At 45.6% G+C, this 21,552-nt stretch overlaps 1 protein-coding gene across 2 annotated transcripts; it reads right to left on the bottom strand.

Moving 5' to 3' along the window:
• Positions 1-1,750: 1,750 nt before the first annotated feature.
• POPDC2 (popeye domain cAMP effector 2) lies at positions 1,751-18,044 on the bottom strand. 2 transcript variants are annotated; one of them, XM_068545516.1, is made up of 4 exons: positions 17,161-18,044; positions 13,405-13,513; positions 7,301-7,854; positions 1,751-2,342 (listed from the first exon to the last, which is right to left on the bottom strand). In XM_068545516.1, exons 1-3 carry the CDS (start codon positions 17,649-17,651, stop codon positions 7,345-7,347), a joined length of 1,110 nt encoding a protein of 369 aa, XP_068401617.1. In that variant the 5' UTR covers positions 17,652-18,044; the 3' UTR covers positions 1,751-2,342; positions 7,301-7,344. The 2 variants fall into 2 exon arrangements, with proteins under 2 accessions (XP_068401617.1, XP_068401618.1); XM_068545517.1 differs by having other exon boundaries at positions 7,443-7,854.
• Between the last annotated feature and the right edge of the window lie 3,508 nt (positions 18,045-21,552).

Below are 21,552 nucleotides of genomic sequence, written 5' to 3'. Positions count from 1 at the left end.
CTCCTGTCTATTGGATATCCACCAGTAAATAAGAAATTTGATCCTTACTTTATACCATACACAAAAATCAACTCCAGGTTGCTTATAGATCTGTGAAATGTAAAACAATGAAACATCTAGAAGGTAACATAGAAGAATATCTCCAAGGGAGGAAAAGATTTCTTAAGCATGATACAGAAAGCACTAGTGATGGAGGAAAAGATTGAAGATTGATAAATTACTATATTGAAATTAAGAACTTATGTTCATCAGAAGACACCATTTAGAGAAAAAAAGAGTCACAAATTGGGAGAATACACTTGAATACATATAAGCAACAAAGAACTTTTAACTTGACTATTTAAAGAATTCCTTAAAGTCAATGAGAAAAGAATACAAACAAATAGAGAAATCGACAAGAACTAGAATAGCACTTCACAAGAGAGGATATCCATTTGGCTAATAAAAACACAAAAAGATACTCAACCTTATTATTCATCAGGGAAATGAAAATTAAAACCACAATGATAGGGCTTCCCTGGTGGTGCAGTGGTTAAGAATCTGCCTGCCAATGCAGGGGACATGGGTTCAAGCCCTAGTCTGGGAAGATCCCACATGCTGCAGAGTAACTAAGCCCATGTGCCACAACTACTGAGCCTGCGCTCTAGAGCCCTTGAGCCACAACTACTGAGCGTGTGTGCCACAACTACTGAAGCCTGCCCACCTAGAGCCCATGCTCTGCAACAAGAGAAGCCACCGCAATGAGAAGCCTGCACACTGCAATGAAGAGTAGCCCCCGCTAGCCACAACTAGAGAAAGCCCGCATGCAGCAACTAAGACCCAATGCAGCCAAAAGTAAATAAATTAAAAAAAAAAGAACCACAATGATATGCTGCTACATACACCCAAATGGCTAAAATGAAAAAAAAAAAAAAAAAAAGACAATGCCAACTATTGGAGAAGATGAGAAGCAACCAGAACACTCATACACAGTGGGAATATTAATCAGTATAATCACCTAGGAAAAGTGTTTGGCAGTATTTACTATAGTTGAACATATACATACCCAATACCTCAGTAATTCCAGTATATACCCCCCAAATGTGTACATATGTGTACCACAAGATAAGTTCAAGAATGTTAATAGTAGCACTATTCGTAATTGCCCCAAGCTAGAAACTACCCAAATGCCTATCAGTAGTGGAATGGATAAGTAGATTGTGGTATATTCACACAACAGAGTACTATACAGCAACAAAATGAACAAACTCTTGAAAGAGCAAGGGTTGCCCAAGGATTCCCAGCTGTTTCAGCCCTCAACTGTTTGAGTCTTCCCAGCCTGGGCCCCAGACACATGCATGAAGAAGCCTTTGAGGTGATTCTGGCTGTAGCCACTGTCTGAATGCAACAACACAAGAAACCCTGAGTGCAAACAGCCCAGCTGAGCCCAGCCAAGCCCCACTTTTGTGAGCAAAACAAAGTATCGTGATGATTTTAACTCACTGCTTTAGGGATGAATGTTACACAGCAATAGGTAACCAGAATACATGTGGCGGTATTTGGGGGAAAAAAATAAAATAAAATATGTTAAATTTGTAAGTCTACTTTAAAATGTTTAAGGAAATTTAATTAAATAGATTTGTAAAAATCCCTCTAAAAACTACTGTTTAATATTAGGGTCATAAATAGAGGGAAAGATTTGTAAGTTGAACTTAAAAGCTTAATGGCAAACTAGGTTCTAAAATTTCTGCTTCCCTATGTTGAACCTTAATGAAAAAATTTTTAAATAAAACAAGACGAAAACAGTGAAAACTTCTTGGATAGCTGACTTCACTGATCCTTTCAGAACGCTGAAAGAAACAACATAAGGAAAGGAAATGAGTGATTTATTGAGTGCTTACTAGGTGCCACGCCATGTCCTAGGTGCTTTACCTGAATCAACTTATTGAATCCTCACAACCCTGTGAACTGGGTTTTATAATCCCCACTTTACAGACACTCAGAGAGGCTATGTGACTTGCCTGAGATACTGCAGTTAGTAAAGGATAGAATCTGTGCTTTTGCACTTTTGGATGCCTTCTCTGGGAAGAAAGGCTGGTGAAGGCAAAGTTCTAAAAGTCACTCGGGGGCCTTGGTGTGGCTGCAGCACTTTAGCATCTTCTGTGTCTGCTCCGACCTTGCCCATGAGCCTTCCAGAGGGTGAGAAGAGGGGTGTGCACACGAGTGACCTTCCTGTGAGGACTGACGTGGCCAGAGAAAAGGATGGTCCATTGATCCTTACAGTTCAGGAGTCAGAGTTGGAGCCAAGGGGGCCCGTCCCCTGGACATAACTTGAGAGTAGCTCTGGAGAGGAGTTCTAGAAGCTGTGGAAAGACAGAGGAAGGAGTTCAGCACTGTGGCTCCAGATAGCTCGCATAACTTCACAGGGTTCTTTTCACGTCTTTTTTTCCTCTACCAGTTCCCAATATTTTAAGTGTACCCAATGCCTAACATAATAGGGGCAGATGTATCTTTGAATCATTTCCTTCTAGAATATTAGGGTGAGTCAGCTTTGAAGTTATATAGTCCAGTCCTCTCATTTTATAGGAGAAGAGACCAAGAGATCAACTTCGGTTGCTTCCTGTGAAGAATCTATACGCTTCCTATGAAGAATCCTACCTAACATTATGGAATGAGTTCTCAAAATTCTGCATAGAAAATTGGTTTTATAAAACCCTGTCTTTTATTTTTACAAAGAGAGGGATAGGTAAATGAGGCCTGTAAAACAGAAGTAGAAGAATAACCTGGGGGTGGGCCCGGGTTGTAGGCTGCTGGGATCCCGAGGGCAGGGAGGGAACTGCTGCCTCTAACTTACCTGCCTGAACACGGAGCCTTGGCAGGTCGAGTAGAGCTACCATCTAGAGACCCAGACCCTGAGGCCCCAGGCAGCTCCTGCCATGCCACCTTCAAGGGCAAGTCTTCTGCCGCAGGAGGCTTTCTAGTGGTTCTGGGAGAAACATGCTATTTAACAACACTGACAGCTAACTAAGCACCTTATGGCCACTTCTGAGGGAAAGAGCCTGAATATAGTGTGACGGTGATCAGTCTCTCCTGGGCAAATAAAACAGGTGAAGGTCTGGCTATAGCTTAGTTATTCAGGGGCCAAGGAGCTAGTGTGTGCTTTCTTTGGATCACCACCTTTTTGCTGTTCCTTTTGTTGTCAGGGGATCCTGTCAGCTGCTACCTTCCTTGGAATACCAGACTGGAGGAAATAAGATGGGAAATCATGTATCTCAGAGGAGGAGGGCTAGGGAGCGGAAGAGAGAAGCAGGGGCAGCGTGGGGAGGAGTTCGTTAAATAATTCTATACAGAACAGAATTTTAAAATACCTTATACATTAAACTAGTGCTTTATAGCTTACAAATTGCCTTTGTGTACTTAATCTCAATTACTCCTCACAGCAACCTGGTAAGGTAGACAGAGGCTACCTATCTACTTCTCAGTAGGTACTAATTATCTATGAGACTACTAGCCCTGTTTCGCAGATGAGGAACTGCTCTTGAAGGTGGTTAACTGGCAGGACTAGAGTCACATCTTAGAATCACAGAATCATAGCATCACGGAGTTAGAAGGCACCTTAATAGCAATAACCTAAGGCATCCTTCTCTCAGAGCTTGAATCACCTTAAAAAAAATCTCTGAGAAGATTTCTTCTGATCCCTATTTGAATTCTTCCAGTGACGAGTAACTCACTACTCCTTGAGGCAAATCCATTATTAATACTGAGCTAAAATCCTCTCCTTATAGCTTTCAGCCCTTAATTCATTTCTGTCCTCAAGAACTTCACCAAATTAAGGGAAATTGTAATTCCTCTTCTTTTCAAAATTTGAAGGTATTACTCTTGTCCATCTCTTGCAGATTAAGCATCTTACATTCTTCCAACTGTTACTCATGATTACTCATAATGTGATTACCTGGCACAGTGCCTGAAATACACAGTGGATACTCAGTGAATGTTTGTTGAATTGGTTCTCTGGCCCTTGGTACTATGTCCTGGTCCTGGCCTCCTTCCTTGACCACAATTAGCCTCCATGTTGTAATCTGTTTCTCATTTGTTTGTTTATTTAAATAATAGAAAGGAAACAATATATAGTATTTACTTTCAAACCACAAAGTCTTCAGAACAACTTGAAAACATAAGCAAAATTGCCCAAATTTCAGACAGCTTCCAGTTAATTTGTGATAATGGACTCATTATCTGACTTACTGACCACTTCAGAGATGCATTCATTGAGCATCTCCTTTAAGTAAGACATCAAATGGAGCATTGTGGAGTGTGTTCATAGAATTAACTGGAAAGATTCTAGTGAAGGCAGGGTTAATTTGAGGTCTAACTGTAAGACCCTGCGTGAATACATTATCCTACAGAACTGCTTTGCATGTTAAAAAAAGTAGCACCCAGTTGTGGATAATTCTGGGCACCACCAAACTGAAAAATGTGCTCTCTTCAAAAATAAGCTCCAGTAGAACCTCTGACTATTTTTAGTTGGTCTTAAGTTGGCTTGGTGTGAGGGACAAGCGCTGGCGTCAGTGTGATGAAGCTGTGTCCTGACAATGCAGAATCCGGTCAGCTTCATGCCTCTTATGTAAGTGCTGGGCGGGGATGAATAGCGATGAGCTTACAGTTTTGGTCATTGAAGAGCCAGGGACTAGATGGTGAATTGTGCCCTGCTTTAGAAAGGAAACCAGAGTCAATTGCTACCAATCACGAGGGACTATGGTTATTCATTACAGTAATAACCCTAAAAGGAGCTTGATGGCAAATAAGTCAAACCAAACACCCTAAAACACAATTCGAGGAAAAGGTCTCTGGGTTAAATTATCCCATTATCACAGACTAAATCGAAAGGCGTCTAAAATTTGGTCGATTTGATCACATTTTCAAGTTGTTCCGAAAACTCTGTGGAAGTAAACAATGTGTTTTTTCCTTTCTCTCTATTACTTAAGCCAAAGAACATTTAAAAACCTACTCTCTTTATACTACAAATACTAGTACTTTAGAAAGTGAGTTATGTTAGCAGTTTTCTCATCTTGAGCCTCAGAAAAGGCTGAATTTGGAAAGAGGCCTTTTATGCAATAGTATTAAGGGTGGAGGACCTGGGAGATGGAGTCGTGACCGCCCTGCACATGAGCATCTGCACTGTCATCACGTGGTAGGTGATAGACTCTTCACAGGTACAGAATGGAGAGAACTCCTAGTCAAGCAGGACCTACCACCCAGCAGGGAGGAGGACAGTCCCAAATCACAAGAGAAATCATAGTGAAGTACAGCAGCGAGTTCTTGCTGGAAGACACGCTGATGTCCTGGGGCTTGTGTCCATTATACTGTTGACTGGCTGCTTCTCTTTCCTCCTCTGAACAGCACATCCTTTGCCTTCTCACATAAACCCAGGAGGGCCTTTGGGGGCCAGCTGGGCCAACACACTCACATGAAGAAAGTGAGGTTCAGTGAGGTTGTGTGGTTTGCAATCAGTAGCAGAGCCAGACATAGCAGCCAGGACTTCGGGGTCCCAGTGTGGGTCTCTTTCTTGTTTACAACCCCCCCTGCCTCTTAACGTTTGGGATAACTCATGCATAAGATGTGTAGCCACCAAAGGTGGGAATTTTCACACCTTCACTTGAATGGTTTTCTTTATAGGCAGAGGGAGAGGTACTGATCTTGGAAGAGTCAGGATTAAAAACTAAGTTGGGGATACAGGGCAGCTTAGGAAGAAGAAGAGATAGAGCAAAATAGGAAGTGGGGCAAATGGGAAGAAGGCAACAGAGAGATAAATACAGCAACAGTAAAATGGGGAAGACGTGGAGGACAAATATGTAGAGGGGAAATTAACCGAGAAGAAGAAACAGGCCTTTTTCTTCTTAAGAGCAGCAAACTGAGGGAACCAAGGACTGAGCAGAAGTCAGAAGGAAGGGAGAAAGAGGAGAACAAATAGAGCCGGGAAAAGAGAAGAAAGCCAGGAAGAACATGAGGACACAGGGAGCTGCTGTAAGTTCAGAGTGTGTGCAGGTGGGTAGGTGTGTTGGACAAAGAGAGGGACCCACAGGACAGAATCCATATGCACTGGTGGGGGTGGGCGAGTAGGGCACAGTGGGAAGGAGGCAACAGGAGAGGACAACACAAATGGAGGAGGTCAAGAAAGTGATTTCGGGTGCCAGATGCTGGTTGTAAGGACTCTGCTTCCATAGATTATCAATTCCACACCTATGAAACCAAATAGCTAACCTTTTATCATTTGCCTCTCTTGCCTCTTTCATCATTTATATGACTTGCTTTTCAAAATATACAAACCTTCACTTACTTACCTCACGTACCCTAAATGCCTTCCTCACTGAACTAGTGTCTTGGGAAAATAGTCAGTGTTCCCTAAAGAATGATTAATCTCTTAGCTAACCCTCCCCCACCTTGGAAATGCCTTCCAAATTGGGAACAGTGGGATTTTCCTCAGGAAAAGCCAGGCCTGCACCATGGTTGGCTGGAGTCCTAGAGGAATAAGTCACACAGCATTGTGAGAGCAGCCAGGGGGAACATGAAAGCAGTTACCCAGAACTGCTCAGCACACACTTTCTTGTACACTCTCCTAAGGTGTGAGCGAAATCCTGCACGTTAGTCCCACCCAGATTACGCCCACTCTACCTCCCGCAGGTGTGGTTTTCTGGGAAAGTCACCCTATCATAGTAATATTCAGTCACAGCAGTGTCCAGTCCTGTGCCTGAGCAAATAACACACTTTCCACTGGCACAGAGGAGAGCAAGGTGGGGACATTTTCCTCCCAGAGTCATTAGCCTCTAATCACAAGCCTCTTCGAAATACTCGATGTTAACAGAGGTACCTGTCCAATCCAGGCTAAATAATGACTGCTTTCCAGAGCTGACTATATGCCAAGAAGAACCATTAGGAATTAGAACCATGCCAGCTTTTTAAAAAATCCTTTAAAATGCATGCCACAAATAAAATCCCCTTTAGTCTTAGCTGTGGCCTTAGTTATTAGCACAACCTTGCAAAAAAAAATTAGCAACCTATCTGCTTGCTCAAAATGTTGACCAGCCAGCCCACTTTCAAAAATGCAATCACACTTAATAAGGGATGAGTTCAAAAAAAAATTTTTTAAAAACTCTCATGCTTTGCGTGCACCAAGAGTGAGTCGCTATCTGCAGGGTTGGGTTAATGCCACTTTCTGGGAATCCTCGGGAGGACAGGCTCCATGAAACGATCTTTTGCCCTTACAAACCCAGTTAAGGCCAGCTGTTGGCAAGAAAGTGGCAGCTGCCTTCTGAGTACTTACACAGGATCCTGAGCCCGGCAGCCGTGCCCATGTTAGTTCTCCCCTCACCTCATGTACTCCCCATCACTCTGATAATCCATGAACGATTCTGATCCCGACACCTCCTCAAAATCCTCCAGCACCAGACTGGTAGAGTCCTCACCCAGGACACTGCTGTCGGGCCTGGACATCCTGACCCAGGGAGGAGGTGCAGGAGGGTTGGCGGCCGCTGGAGGTGGGGAGCTAGGGGGTGTTTGCTGGACAGATGTGGGCAGGGCCTGAGGAGGGGGGGATGCGGCAGGCTCACGGACGTCCTTGTTATCCTTCTGAGACTCTGGTCCTGCATCTGGGGCAGCAGGACCTAGGACGTGGTAGAGGCTGGGGAGACGAATGTCGAAGCGCAGCCCGAACTTAGCAAAGAGCTTGTCATTGAGAGCGTAGAGCTTCTCCGAGATGTCATAGCCCAGCAGGGCCGAGAAGAGGCGAGAGATGTATCGCTCTTTGGCCAGAAGGAGGTGGAGACTTTTCCGGGGCCAGGAAATGTAGCTACATTCAGTCTCGGCTGTCAGAGTGACCTGAGAGGGGTCAGGAGCAGAGAGTAAAGGTTGAAACTAGAAAATGTGTCCATGCTTAGCACAGAGAAATACAGCATTTACTTGGCAAACTGCTGCACTTTTCCTGAAGAAGCTGTGGAAGTAGCTCTCCATGGCCTTGCCTGGAAGAGGTCCTATGACTGACTTTTACTGTGTGCACTGACATGACAGGGGTGGGGGGTGGTTGTGTGTGTGTGGGTGCTCTTGTCAGGAGCCCTGAGATCAGCCCTTCACTCGCTGGGCCCTCACCTCCTGCAGCCTGAGTATCCACCTCCGGTCTCCTCAGCTCTCCTACTCTGTGTCCCATGGCTGATCTCACTAATGGCTACAGGAGGTTCTGAGCCTGCTGTGATTACAGGAGAGAAGAAGGGCCACCTAGTGCTCAGAAGAAAGGTCAGGATGCTGATGACAGTTTGTTTTAAGGATAAAAAGAGATAATATATTGGAGTGGGGACACAAAAAAGAGTTGGAAAGAATTTCAGTGAGAGGAGAGCCAGGCTGCATCCAGTGGACAGAATGCTGGCTTGGGATTCAGGCCCGTGAGCTACTCTTGACTTGGGCCCTACAAGTAACCAAATGGATCCGATTACTGAAGTCAGAAAAAGGGCACAGAGGAAGAGGAACTCTTTCTTTGGGGTTGGGGGGGCCGCCACCTTGCAGCATGAGGGATCTTAGTTCCCCGACCAGGGATCAAACCCGTGCCCCCTGCATTGGAAGTACAGAGTCTTAACCACTGGACCTCCAGGGAAGTCCCAAGAGGAACTCTTAAGAGCACAGAGTAGAAGGACACCCCACTCTCCATTTATTTAGACATCTAGAAATTTCTGGGCACTCGCTATGTGCCCATGATACAAAGCTAAGTTACACTAGCAGGGTCAATAACGTGTGCCCAGCACAGAGTAGGTGCTTGATAAACCTTGTTAAAACAATGATGGTAAAGCTAGGTTTCAAATGAAAACATGCTTAGGATAGTAAAGAAAAAGGGTGTGGAATCACACAATTCTTTATACTCTGGCCATAATACTTTAAACATGAGCAGGTTGGCAGAGCTCAAGATGATTTGTGAATCGAGACAGTGGAAATGAGGAGGAGGAGGACAGCAGCTGACATTTACTGAGAGGCGACCACATGTTGGCATTGTGTTAAATCCTTTATGTGGGTCGTCTCATTAAAGGTAGGGTTGGCTTTCCAAACATTCTTTGTTAGAGATCGTATATAATCCTTTTATTTCTTTGCCTCCAGAACTCCCCCTCCCCTCCCCTCAATCATCAGCACTGAAGTCAGGGCTCTAAGGTAACTCATCAAGACCAGAAACAAGTTTCAAGTTCTGGCTTTACCGCTTTACTAGCTGTGTGACATCAGATGAATTGCTTAATCTCTCCGGGCTTGTTGCCTCATGGGAAAGAATTATTACTCACAATCCATCCATTACTAATTTGGTTCAGCAAGTAATTGTCACATCTGCCATAACCTGTACTTTCGATGTACTTAGTAACAATTCCCAAACAAGAAATAAGGGTGCTGCACATGAAGTGGGTGTGCGTAAGAGCTAATCTGGATGCAAACAGCGTCCTCAAAGCTGAACACAAAGACCGTGGGCATTCTTGTGAACATGCTGTTACTTCTTCCATATTAAAATGAATCAAAATTTTAAAATTAAAATCCTTTTTCTTCACTTCACTTCCTTTGCTAGCTAACACTCCATTGATTTGCTCTCCTTTTCAGCAAAGCTCCATGAAAAAGTTGTCTATACTTGCTGTTACCAATTCCTCTTGCACTCTCTCTTTAGCCAGCAAGGCTTTGCCCCAGTGGTCCACAAACTGTTCCTGGCAAGGTCACCAATGACCTCTACGTTGCTGGGTCTGACAATCAGTTTTCATAGCATTCAGTCTCTCCTCTTTGATACTCTTTACTTGGTTCCCAGGATGCCATACTCTCCTGGTATAATCTCCTGATTGGTCCCTTTCAGCTTCCTTTTCTGCTTCCTCTTTTTCCCTCCAACTTCTAAACACTAGAGTATCCCGGGGTTAATGGATTCTTGAACCCCCTTTCTGTCTACACACACTCACTTGGTGATCTTGTCCTATCCAATGGCTTTAAATACCATCTGTGTGCTATGACTTCTCAACCTCAGACCTTGTTCCTTAATTCCAGACTCAAATATGCAACTGCCTTTGCAGTGTCTCCATTTAAATGTCCATAGATGACGCAAATCTAACCCTCCCCAAACTGGACTTCCTCTCTTCTCACAAAGCCGACACTATTGTAGCCTTCCTTATCTCAGTTGATAGCAGCTCCATCCTTCCAGTTGCTCAGGTCAAAAGTCTTAGAGGTTTTCTTAATCCTCTTTCTCTCATGCACTACATCCAATGCATTAGGAAATCCTTTTGGCTCTATCTGGATAATATACGCTCTGGCCCTAGACGTTGTGGCTCCATATCACCTCTCTGACTTCCTCTCCTACTATACTCTCCCCTCCCTCTCTCTGTTCCAGCCGCATTGGCCTCCTTTCTGAACCTGAAACATGCTAGTCCTTCCCATCACCCAGCTTTTGCACTGGCTCTTCCCTCTGTCTAATATGCTGTTCCCCCTGATATTCTCAGAGCTCACACTACCAATCACTTCAGGTCTTTGCTCAAATGTCGCCCGTTCAACAAAGACTTCCATGAACACCCCATTTAAAATTGCAACTACAGTTGACGCTTGAGCAACACGGGTTTAAACTGAGTGTGTCCATTTAAATGGGGATTTTTTTTTTTTGAATAGTAAATACTAAAGTACTACACAATCGGCCGGTTGGTTGAATCTGAGGATGTGGAACCCCAGATATGGGGGAACATATATTTGGCAGTTGGACTATATAAATTATACATGGATTTTCTACTGCGTGAAGGGTTGGCGCCGCTACCTCCTGTGCTGTTCAAGGGTCAACTATATCTCTCCCTTAATTACACTACTCTATTTTTTTTTTTTACTAGAAGTTATTATCTTTTAACATATTACATAATTTACTTATTCATTATGTCTATGGCTTATTTTTTGTCTCCCCTACTGGAATGTAAATTGCATGAAGGCAGGGACCTTCATCTGTTCTATTGACTGATATATTCCGAGCACCTTTAATAGTGCCCAGGTGAGAATTCCCTGGCGGTCCAGTGGTTAAGACTCTGCGCTTCCACTGCAGGGGGCACAGGTTCAATCCCTGGTTGGGGAACTAAGATTCCACATGCCACATGGAGTGGCCAAAAAAAAAAAAAAAAAGATAGTGCCCAGGTTACAATAACTGCTCAATAAATACTACTGAAGTGAATGAATGAAATCAGGAGAAGACTACCAATCTTGTATGTTGCAAAACAACCTGATGTCGTTTTCTCATGTCCTATGTAAAATCCTTCCTAAAGGTCTTCAGGAAACCAATGGTTTGACTGATTCCCACATACACATGCACGTGTCTGTAATAAAGTTTTGACCAGCTATTTCTTTAATCCTCACCTTCGAAGCTGGGTGAATGGATTAAATAAACTGACATATGTAAAGAGACCTTGGGTCCAGTAAAACATGATGCAAGTTGGAGAAATAATGCCGATTTTTGTATGATCCCTCCCATGCTATGTTCTTGGTGACTAATGAGAGGGTCACAGTGCTTAACAGTCAATAAATTCTTAATTGAATTCTTGAGAGGTGTGATGGAATGTTGATTCCCTTGTGGTAAACTCAGTAAGAATTATGATTCAGTCACTGTGGATTCCCTATTAGTCAACAAAGACTATGCAATTGCAAAGGCAAGGACAAGATGAACTACAACCCGAGACAACACTTGACATTTGCAAGAGGAAATGGGACTTCACAGAACCAAGAGCAAATATGTGGATCTCATTGCTCCCAATGGGGATGCATGCTAAAAATACAAATGGGAGAAATATGACAGTCCCTACATCCCTCTCAGATGACTGAGAGGCCATCTGGGGTCACAGCCCTTCCTTTCAAGCATAACTTAGGGGAGGACGCCTGGCTTATCCACCACCTGTTTCTCAGTTTCAGTGTCAGAAAGAGAGCCTGGTCTGGCTGGCTCAGGACCTGACTCAGGCCTCCTGAGGGTTCTTATGGTCCTGGGAGGGTTCTCAAAGGAGACTGCTGGGAGGCTTGGAGAGGACGTGAGTGTGTGGTGGATGAGGCACGTTCAGAGGGGATCTGTGGCTGGTGGTCTAGGCAGTGGGATCAGGATTGCCTCTCAGGCTCTGTCCTCACAGAGCCAAGAGTCAGGGTGGGGCGGAAGCAGGCCCAGCCAGGTGGCACTGCCTGGCATGTGTCTATTCTGGGGTTGGCTCGAATGCTCGCCTGAGGGACTCCCTGATAGAACTGGTAGGAGACACAGGGAACCCAGTACTGGCAAACTATCTGGACAGGGGAGTCCCTATAATGGTGGGTATGTGTAAACTCCACTCTCCTGGTAACCCTCCCATTTTAAAAAAGAATAGAAATAGTGGTGTCAGGCCACTTGGCTTTGCCACTTTCTAGATGAAGACCTTAGGCAAATTATTTGAGGTTTCTAAGCCTTAGTTTCCTCATCTGTTAAACATGTTAATAACAACATTCAACCCAGAGGATGGTTGTGAGAATCAATAAGGCAATAAAATAGGTAGTGCCTGCCACGTGCTAGCCATTCAGTAAGTGAGAACTACAAAGAAGGTAACTGGAATCTGAAGGACTGGCAGAGAAGAGAGGAGGGCTCTAGCAGCCAGGCCCTGAACTTGGAGTGTGTATGTGATGTCCTCTGGAGCCCTCTGAGACACCAACTGCCCACTGCCGAGTCAGTTCAGCGAACCTTTACTGAACACCTACTACTGTGCACAAGGTATTGCCCTTTGGAGCCTGAAGATGGAGAGGAGAGCCCAGATTTCTACCTCAAGGAGTTTACTATGTGAAAGACAGAAAGGAAACCAAATCGTTAGAGACATGTGCACAGTCAGCATGGTAAAAGGAATAGAAGAGGCACGTAGGCGGTGTGCAGGGCGGAAGCTGGTGAGGTCAGCCTGGGCAGGCCTCAGAGGAAGTGAGATGCCATGGCCTCCTCTGGATGAGGAAAGTGCATTTCAGATAGGAGCGACAGTAGGAGCCAAGGCATGGCCATTGCAAAACAATGTGGTGTGTTTAGGGAAGTACTAGTAGTTCGGTAGGGCTGGTATGAGCAGGAACTGTGAGGAAGGAAGGGACTAGAGATGTAGCTGGATGTCACCAAAGGTCTTGAGTTACTCCCTAGGGAGTGTGGGCTTTTCCCTTGTGGTCACTGGGGTCTTCTGGAAGAGTTTTCGGCATAGGCGTGACATAGCCCCCCTCTCAGGGGTCTGCACCTCCCTACCCCACCCTTCCTCTGCCAGGCACTTTTTCCACAGGATGAGAGTGCTCCCACCCCAAGCATCATATTGGCAGTTGTTCAAATGACAGATGTAAGAGGGGAAAGATGGAGGCAGGGATATTGCTGGGTTACAGTGGGATGGGCTGGGGCGGTGCTGCCATGGGGCTCCCTATTACCTGGAAGACCCCCTCCACAGAGGGATGCAGCGATTCCCACTCGGGAGAGTCCATGAACTGGTAAGGAAAGATGTAGTGCAGAAACTGCCCGTCCTGGCTCACACGAACCCTGGCAAAGGGAGAGAAGAGACTGTGTGGGAAAAGGGAAGTGGCTACCCAAATCCTCTCCGAAGTCTAAGTTACATGTTAAAAAGTGGAAAATGATTAGGGTCCAGTATGGGCTCTTTCCTCTTTTCCCCAGAAAACTCAGAGTCTCAGCCTCAACCTCTCCTCTAAAGTGAGTTATACTGGGAAAGAAGGTTCCTCTATCAGGCAGAGGGGGCAAATCAGAAAGATCTTTAAGGTGCATCCTGTCCATTTGGAAGGAGCTACTGTTCCACTTTTTCTGGAGCTTTATTGGCTAAACAATTATGTAGGGAGCACCTTCTGTGTTCCTGGAAATCTGGGAATGTGGAGATGATCTGATCCTTGCCTTTAAAGACGTCACAATTTAGTGGAAGTCACAGGCACATAAATAACTGGCTGTAAGTCAGCGTGTGCTACTGTGGGACAGGAGACTAGAGGACGGAGAGAGCTCAGTTCTCTCCAAGTGGCAGACTTCTCAAAGATGATATCTGAGCTGAGTTTTGAAGGATGAATAGGATATTGAGAAGCAGATCAGAATGGGGATGGAGATCTGAGAAATCCAGTGTGGAATTCTGTTTTCCAGTATCTGCTTTTTCCCTTCTTCCATATTTGGAATTTTAGCTGGGTTCATGGCTGCCCGGCTAAACTACATTTCCCTACCCGCCTTGCCGCGAGGTAGAGCCATGTGATTACGTTTTGGCCAAGGGGATATTAGCACTCCACACCTTGCTCCTAGTGAATGCCTAGATATATATGTATGTGTGCAAATTACCAAAGACCACCATCAATTAATAAATTATTGCGTATTATCTGACAACCTAAAGACGGAAGACAGAAGGGGACGTAGGTCTCAAACCAAGCCCAGGATGTGGCGTCAACCTACACTCTCTGATGGCAGAAACGCACCTGCTCCTACAAGACCTATCAATATGTGTAGATAGCCATCAGAACTTCCCTGAGTAATGAAAGGATACAAGGAAAGATGAAGTGCCCCGTTCTCCTACCTCACAGTCTTCACATATTCTGTCCCCTTCAGCTGCCTTTCTTCCCAATCCCCACCTTCTCCTCAGGCCTCAGCTTGAACATTCCTTCCTCCAGGAAATCTTGTCTGGCCGCCCCAGGAAAGTTAGGTCCACCGCTTAAATGCTCTCATTGCACTTTGCCTTTCTCCTTGGAAATACTATGTCTGTTGTTCACCACTATGTCAAACATGAATTAGTGTCTCTCTTCATAGACTGTAAGCTCCGTGAGTACAAGGAAAATATTTTTCATTTTTTAACACAAGATCCCTAGTCCCTAGCCCTCTTCATAAATATTTTTGGAAAGGGGGAGGGAGGAAGGAAGGGAGAAAGGAAAGGAAGAAGGAAGGAACGATCAAACAAATGAACTCACTGTGTCACCATAAATGGGACCAAAACCTCAAAGAAAAGCTTCTCTAACAAAGGAAGAAAGACAACAGGAAAGAAATGAGGCTGCTGCCACACACATCAGATCCTGCCGTCCTCTCCCCAGGCAAGGAATCTGGACACCCAAGCAAGCCACTGAGGAAGGACAAGATTTTAGAGTGTGAGTAACATCTAATGAGCCTGCATGACTCCCTGAAGCCATTCACATTGTATATTGTATCCTTTGTAGTTTGAGTCTCCTCTTCCTTCTTGATCTCCTGGACATCAGGTAATTTCATCCTCCAAGAAGAGCTTAGACAGTTAGTTGCCTCTTCAGGAGTTCATGCTTGGGATTGTATATGAGAGAAAATCTCCAACAGTAAGCACAGCTTAACAGGGTGATGAACTTTGAGGAAGTCACTTTGCCTTTCTGAGTCTTGAAAGGGATTGACTGCCTTATGAAAATAAAACAAAAAGGATGTCTGAGATTTCAGCAAAGTGCTCCAGATGAGAGTCTGCACGTGAACTGGGGAGGTCTCCACAAGAAGCCTCCATTTCCTAGCGTGGAGTCCTTGTCTGCTGCTTTGAGGTGTTTGGTACCTCACCAGCCAAAGGTACGATGGTTCTCCTTTAAAGCTGGAGCCTGGTCATATAGACTAGAAGCTCCTTTCCCCAGCTCCAACTTAGCAAAGTTGAGACAGGATGACGTTGAAAGATCTCAAAACAAAACTCTTACTTCCAAACCTTGCAAAGCAAGAAAAATATCAAAATTGTCTAAGTTTTGACTCAGGTTTCGGATGCTAAGTATAATAGGAAAAGCCACACTGAGAGGGCAAGGCCCCCTCTCCTCTTCACAGGGGCGTGGTCTTCTACAAGTTCATGGTAAATCCATTATATAAAAGATACCTGAACCATACAATAATCCTGATGTATGGTTTATTTACACTTCAATTCACCCATAAATGAAATGAAACATCACAAAACCTCATAGCTCATTCAACCCAGGACCTCAGACTCCAAACAAAATAAAAACATGTATACACCACACTTTGATTCTATACATTAATACATAAATGCATATTATTACTAGTAGCAGTAGTTGTTGTAGTACCATCACCATCAGTGTCAAACTCCTTTTTTTCCCCACTGTGGCTGGCGGTGTTATCTGGTTTCTTTCTTTTTTTTTTTTTGAAGTCAGACCCTTCTGATTACTTTCTTGTCTTTCTACCACATTCTCCCGGTCTCAAGAAAGCAGGAAAGAGGAAATTAAGGACAAAGCTTTTGAAATACTCTACTTGCTTTCCACAGAGCCAGCCCAAGTACATACCAGGTTAAGATGCTTAGCTCCACATACAAGTCCCACTAGGGCAATATTTCAAAGAATTCACAATTTCCTACCAACTGTGCAGCACAGAGCTCCATGGTATATTTGTTCAGAAGAGATCAGTCAATGGCCAATGCTCGCATGCAGCCTGACCAGGCATACACTAATCCTGACAAAGCCCATTTCTGCTAAGGTCTGACTGTCAGCCTCCTTAAAAGGTGTCAGCCAGGTGTCTCCACCATATACTCAAAGAGACACACGTGGGCATCACCACTCCTCCCTCACTGTCTGGCCCGCAGGTTTATAGCACTTTACTTCTCCGTCTGTAAGAATCTCAATAGAACAATTGGAAGTGGAAAAGTGGACAAGGGGTATTCCTGCTCCATACCTGGGTATATACAGAATGGCTTTACCATAGAATCTGTATGGGATATTCCCCAAGATCCTTGATGCCCTGGAGGGAACAGGGGTTACAGGAAACCCCCTCTGTTTTGGCACTGTTTCTTGTACATACTTGGCACTTAGCAAATGTTGAATGCATATGGAAGGAATGAATTAATCTTATTGAAATGTCCAGTTTTCCAAAGCTTACAGAGATATTGCTGCAGTTTAGGCATGACGTGCTGGCATGTGTGTGTGGTGTGGTCATTTCAGACCCAGGCTCAAGAAACGCTCAGCCCACACCTCCCAGCACAAGTGCACACACAATCCCTCCTGCCAATCAAGGTGCCTCATGAGCTAGTTTCCTCATGGAAAATGCTAAGAAAGGGGAAGCAAGCGCATGCTTAGAAAAATCTATTTTGGTTTGTTTGACTTGCCACATCCTTCCTCAGTGGAAGGGACGTGAAATGGAAAGGGAGGCACTGGGAAATTAGAAGCGTGGGCGTGGGGAAGAAATGCTGGCCATTGACGGCGGCTTACCGGCCAGAAAGCAGCAGGGACAGGCGGTCTATGGGCGTCTCGCCCTCCACGGCGTAGGTCTGCTCCGTGGCCAGAGTCAAGACTTGCTCCTCGCAGCAGCGAATGATCTCCTTGTACGCTGGCAGGGGTACCTGCAGGGGCAGGCACAGCGTCTTGTAGAGGAGCTCGAACTCCTCAGGGAGGGTATCCTCGCGCAGGCGGTACACCAGGTGTGCCAGCTGGAGCACGCAGGCAGTCGCCAGCAGGACGCTCCAGAGGACGATGTCCAGGCCGCAGGCATCGAACCAGCCCCACAGCACACAGCACAGGTAGCCCGTGCCCAGGAAGCCAAAGAGGTAGAAGCACCCATACACCCCGCTGCCCCCCATGAAGCCCAGGAGCAGGAGGCAGGTGGCCAGGTGGTAGACAGCCCCTTCCTGGTCCCGCCTCCAGCCGACGCACAGCGGCCCGCTCCAGAGGAGCTGGCCCACTGCACTGCCGTTGCTGCTCATCTTCGGGCCTCAAAGCCTGTCGGGCTCTAAGACCGTCCCCACGTGGGAAATCCAGGAAGTGGGTTAGCCTGTCCTCTCAGATGTCATCTCACCATTGGCTTCTCCCCACAGCTCCACCTTTCCTGGGAGGAATGCTTCCAGTAGCTTGGGGAATGAATGGCAGAACATAATACACTTCATGGAGAACTGAAAACCTTTCTTTCTCTTTCCCTCAGCAAGGCTCTGGACCTCCCTGCGGAGCTCTGACGAGCGTGCACGGCTCCAGGTTTCTTAGGACGGTCTTCACACTTGGCTCCTGGCAGGAAACCTAAATTGTCCTGAGGAAAAGATAGGACTATGGGGCTGAAAACTTCAGCAGTGAGGGATAAAAAAGCAGCCACATCCTGCTCTCCGTTGTCCCCAAACAGAATGAGGAGAGCCCAGCACGGGAGGCACATTTGTGCTCCATTTGGAATGCATCTCTCTTGGCACCGGAAGAAAGCGTGACCCCAGACGGATACCATGTTTGGAATTGGAATCCAAGAGGTACTGGCAGTGAGAAAAAACAGGCCAGGCACACAGGCAGGCTGGAAGAGCACTTAACATACCTCCCCAGAGGACAAGATAAGACCTGGGGCAAAAGAGGCATGTGTGTGTGTGTGTGTGTGTGTGTGTGTGTGTGTGTGAGAGGGTGGACAAAGGGAAAGTGAGCACAGAATTTACTGCCACACCTCAGGCAGGACACTGTCCAGAGCCCCCTCTGGGAGGGCTGGGGTCTCTCCTGAGGTAGGCGGACACTTCAAGGTCGGAAAGTGTGGGACTATTATCAGAAAAAATGCTAACAGTGAGCAGTGGAAAACCCCTTGAAGGCCTTTATGAAGTCACGTTGGAAATATGACTTTATTTGAAATAAGCATTTATTTGACAACCATTAAACAAAATTAGCTATGCAAAGCAGCTTTTTGAATTCTGACTTTCTCCTGCGTGTATCTGGATCTAGTAATAGTTAATACAATGGTAATACATTGCTCAGACCATCACCCCACCCACCCCAATATTGGCAAATTATAATAACCATCACCTATTGAACACCTACAAAATGGCAGACGCAGATTAGGTATTTTACATACACATGATTTAGTCATCACACAACCATTCCAAATAAATATTATCCTCCTTCTACATCTGAAAGAAACTGAGGTTTAGAGAGGTAACAAGTTCCAACAGGTAGTAAGTGGCAGAGGCAGGATTTTTTTTTTTTTTCTTTAATAAATTTATTTATTTATTTATTTTTGGCTGCATTGGGTCTTTGTTGCTGCGTGCGGGCTTTCTCTAGTTGCGGTGAGCGGGGACTACTCTTCGTTGCGATGCGTGGGCTGCTCATTGCAGTGGCTTCTCTTGTTGCGGAGCACGGGCTTCTAGGCACGCGGGCTTCAGTAATTGTGGCACGTGGGCTCTAGAGCGCAGGCTCAGTAGTTGTGGCACGTGGGCTCAGTAGTTGTGGCTCACAGGCTCTAGGCGCACGGGCTTCAGTAGTTGTGGCACACGGGCTTAGTTGCTCCACGGCATGTAGGGATCTTCCCAGACCAGGGCTCGAACCTGTGTCCCCTGTATTGGCAGGCGGATTCTTAACCACTGCGCCACCAGGGAAGTCCCAGAGGCAGGATTTGATCTCATCTATCAGACTTACTGCTGTGTCCCAAGTAGTTTGCACAGTTAGTGGAAATACAGGACGAGATCCATGACTCCTAACTCCACTCCCCCCAGAAAGTCTGAGGACGTTCAGGAACTTCTGGATGAACCTGGGGTCTACCTTGGGTCATCAATTTGAAATCTGGGAATATGCAAACACTAAACTAAGAAATGTCCCTCTGGCTTCCACATGACTCCTTGATTTTGTTTCCTTATTACCATTACTCCTACAGCCCCTGAGGTATGGGGGCGGGGACAGGGGGTGGAGGCACCCAGTAACCTTCCAGAACTATTCAAGTGCTCAATCCATAGGGACCTTTATTATTCTGCTAGTAACCTAACTAAAATTAGTGAGAAATTAGGAATTGTCAGATATGCAGAGGAGTAGAAGTTTTCAACTCAACACACGTTGAGTGCCTGCTATGAGCCAAGCACTTAGAGAATCAAAGATTCCCAAGAGCTTTCACTCTATCAAGGGAGAGATACCTCAAAAAACAACCTCAATTCAGTGTGGGAAGCATAGTAACTGAGTTGAGTTTAGGAGAGGTGGCAGCCTAGAAGGAAGGTGGCATTGAAGAAGGAAGACACAGGTGCTAACAAGGAATTTGGGGTGCAGGGGTTGAATTAGCCAGGTAGAGGGAGAAGAGGATTTCTAGCGGTGAGAACAGCAGAAGAAGCATAGGCACGGAGGTGTGAAAATGTACGGCATGTTGAAAGAAGCTGGTTTTTTTCTTCTTTAATTACAATCACCTAACCAACAAATGTGCATCTTATTCCCTTTTTTCTAACGTTGAGGGGGAAAATCAGTGGCAAAGGAAAAGAGCTAGAGAGCTCCTGGAGAAGGGCCCCGTGCCCCACCCCACCGCCCTCGCCCCCAGCCTTTCCCACAGCAACCATTTGGGTCCTTGATGTCATTTCAGCAGTGGAGTTTGGGGATTTCCATATGCTGCTTTTCTGTCACCTGCCTGCCCCCTGGCCAAGCCACCCCCTGTAGCAAGCAGCAGCTGCCCATCCCTCCACCTTAGTCATGCACCCCCGGAGCTGTCAGAGTGGCTGTCTCTGCCAGCTGTGAGCAAGGAAATGAGAAGCACAGGAACAGAAACAACCAAGGCTCTGCCCAAGATAGAATTTCAAAGCAGGTCATCTTTCTCAGCAAGCCTGACCAATGGGCTGGTCCTGAGCCCTTAAAGAGACAGGCAGACCAACTGACTGCTGCTCTCAGCCTGCCTTCTTTGTCAATCCACAGATGTGCTCATCTGAGCAGAAGGTACTAACATTTATCAAGCAGTTATTGTTTCCTCATGTCTCCCCATGATACTTTATTTTTAATGAAAGAAACAAGCTCAGAGAGGTTAAGGAACATCCCCAAGGTGACAGAGATAGTATGTGAATAGGGGCTAAAGCCTAGGTCATTGTGACTCTAAATTGTATGTTTTCTGTGCTGTACCACCTTGCCAGGTACTTTGGGGAGTTAATATGTGTCCATATGCAGGCTCATTCATTGCTACCAGGGATTTGAGTATGCCGCTGGGGTGGCATAAACCCCACATGCTGCCTGTAGTGACAGTGACAGTGATGCCTGTGGGGTGGGACCTATGACAGGAATACAGTGAAAAGCTGTATCTTTGTTTTTAAAACCAGGTTTGATAGAAGAGGAAAGAAAAAAGTGTGTGTCAAAATGGAATGTTCTTATAAGGAAAGCCACAAATACGCAGGCAGAAGCACGGTAGAAAATACTTGGGGAGAATAAAAGGAAAGACACAGAAGTCACATCATTTGTTGAGTCAATTCTATTGAATAAGCATTTACTTAGGACAAAGTATGTGTGCCAGGAACTGGGGGTAGAAGATGAGGAAGACAATGAGTGAGGGAGACTGACCCAGAAAGAACTACAACCCAAAAAATACACTTATTGGGCATGTGACCAATGAGACATAAGAGAATGTGTCAGGGAGCTTCTGGAAGAAGTCTACTCCCTGGTGGAGACAGTAAGGAGGCCTGCTACCTTTCAGCCTGGCTTGAATACAGTTGTGTGATGACATAATGCCTGAAGTTACCACAACCATGAGATAGGAAGGGGTTCAAAGGAAGCACTGATAGGGGAGCAAAGAATTCAGGAAAAACATCACAAGGGAAGATGACATTTAAGCTGGTTTAAAAAGCTGAGTAGGTGTTCCCCAGCTAGGGGAGGGCATTCCAGGAAGGGAGAACAGAATGTGAAGTCAAGTGC

The sequence above is a fragment of the Eschrichtius robustus genome, chromosome 6, assembly GCF_028021215.1.
Source record: "Eschrichtius robustus isolate mEscRob2 chromosome 6, mEscRob2.pri, whole genome shotgun sequence".
NCBI lineage: Eukaryota > Metazoa > Chordata > Mammalia > Artiodactyla > Eschrichtiidae > Eschrichtius > Eschrichtius robustus.
Note: the sequence above shows the minus strand (reverse complement) of the source record. Positions and strands in the feature narration are given on the sequence as shown.

Excerpts from the sequence above, each read along its gene's own strand:
- POPDC2 (XM_068545516.1), bottom strand. The coding sequence starts at position 17,651 with ATGAGCAGCAACGGCAGTGCAGTGGGCCAGCTCCTCTGGAGCGGGCCG. Across the intron at positions 13,514-17,160 it reads TCCCTGCTGCTTTCTGGCCG|GGTTCGTGTGAGCCAGGACG; the intron begins GTAAGCCGCCGT and ends TCCCTTTGCCAG. Across the intron at positions 7,855-13,404 it reads CTGTGGAGGGGGTCTTCCAG|GTCACTCTGACAGCCGAGAC; the intron begins GTAATAGGGAGC and ends GACCCCTCTCAG.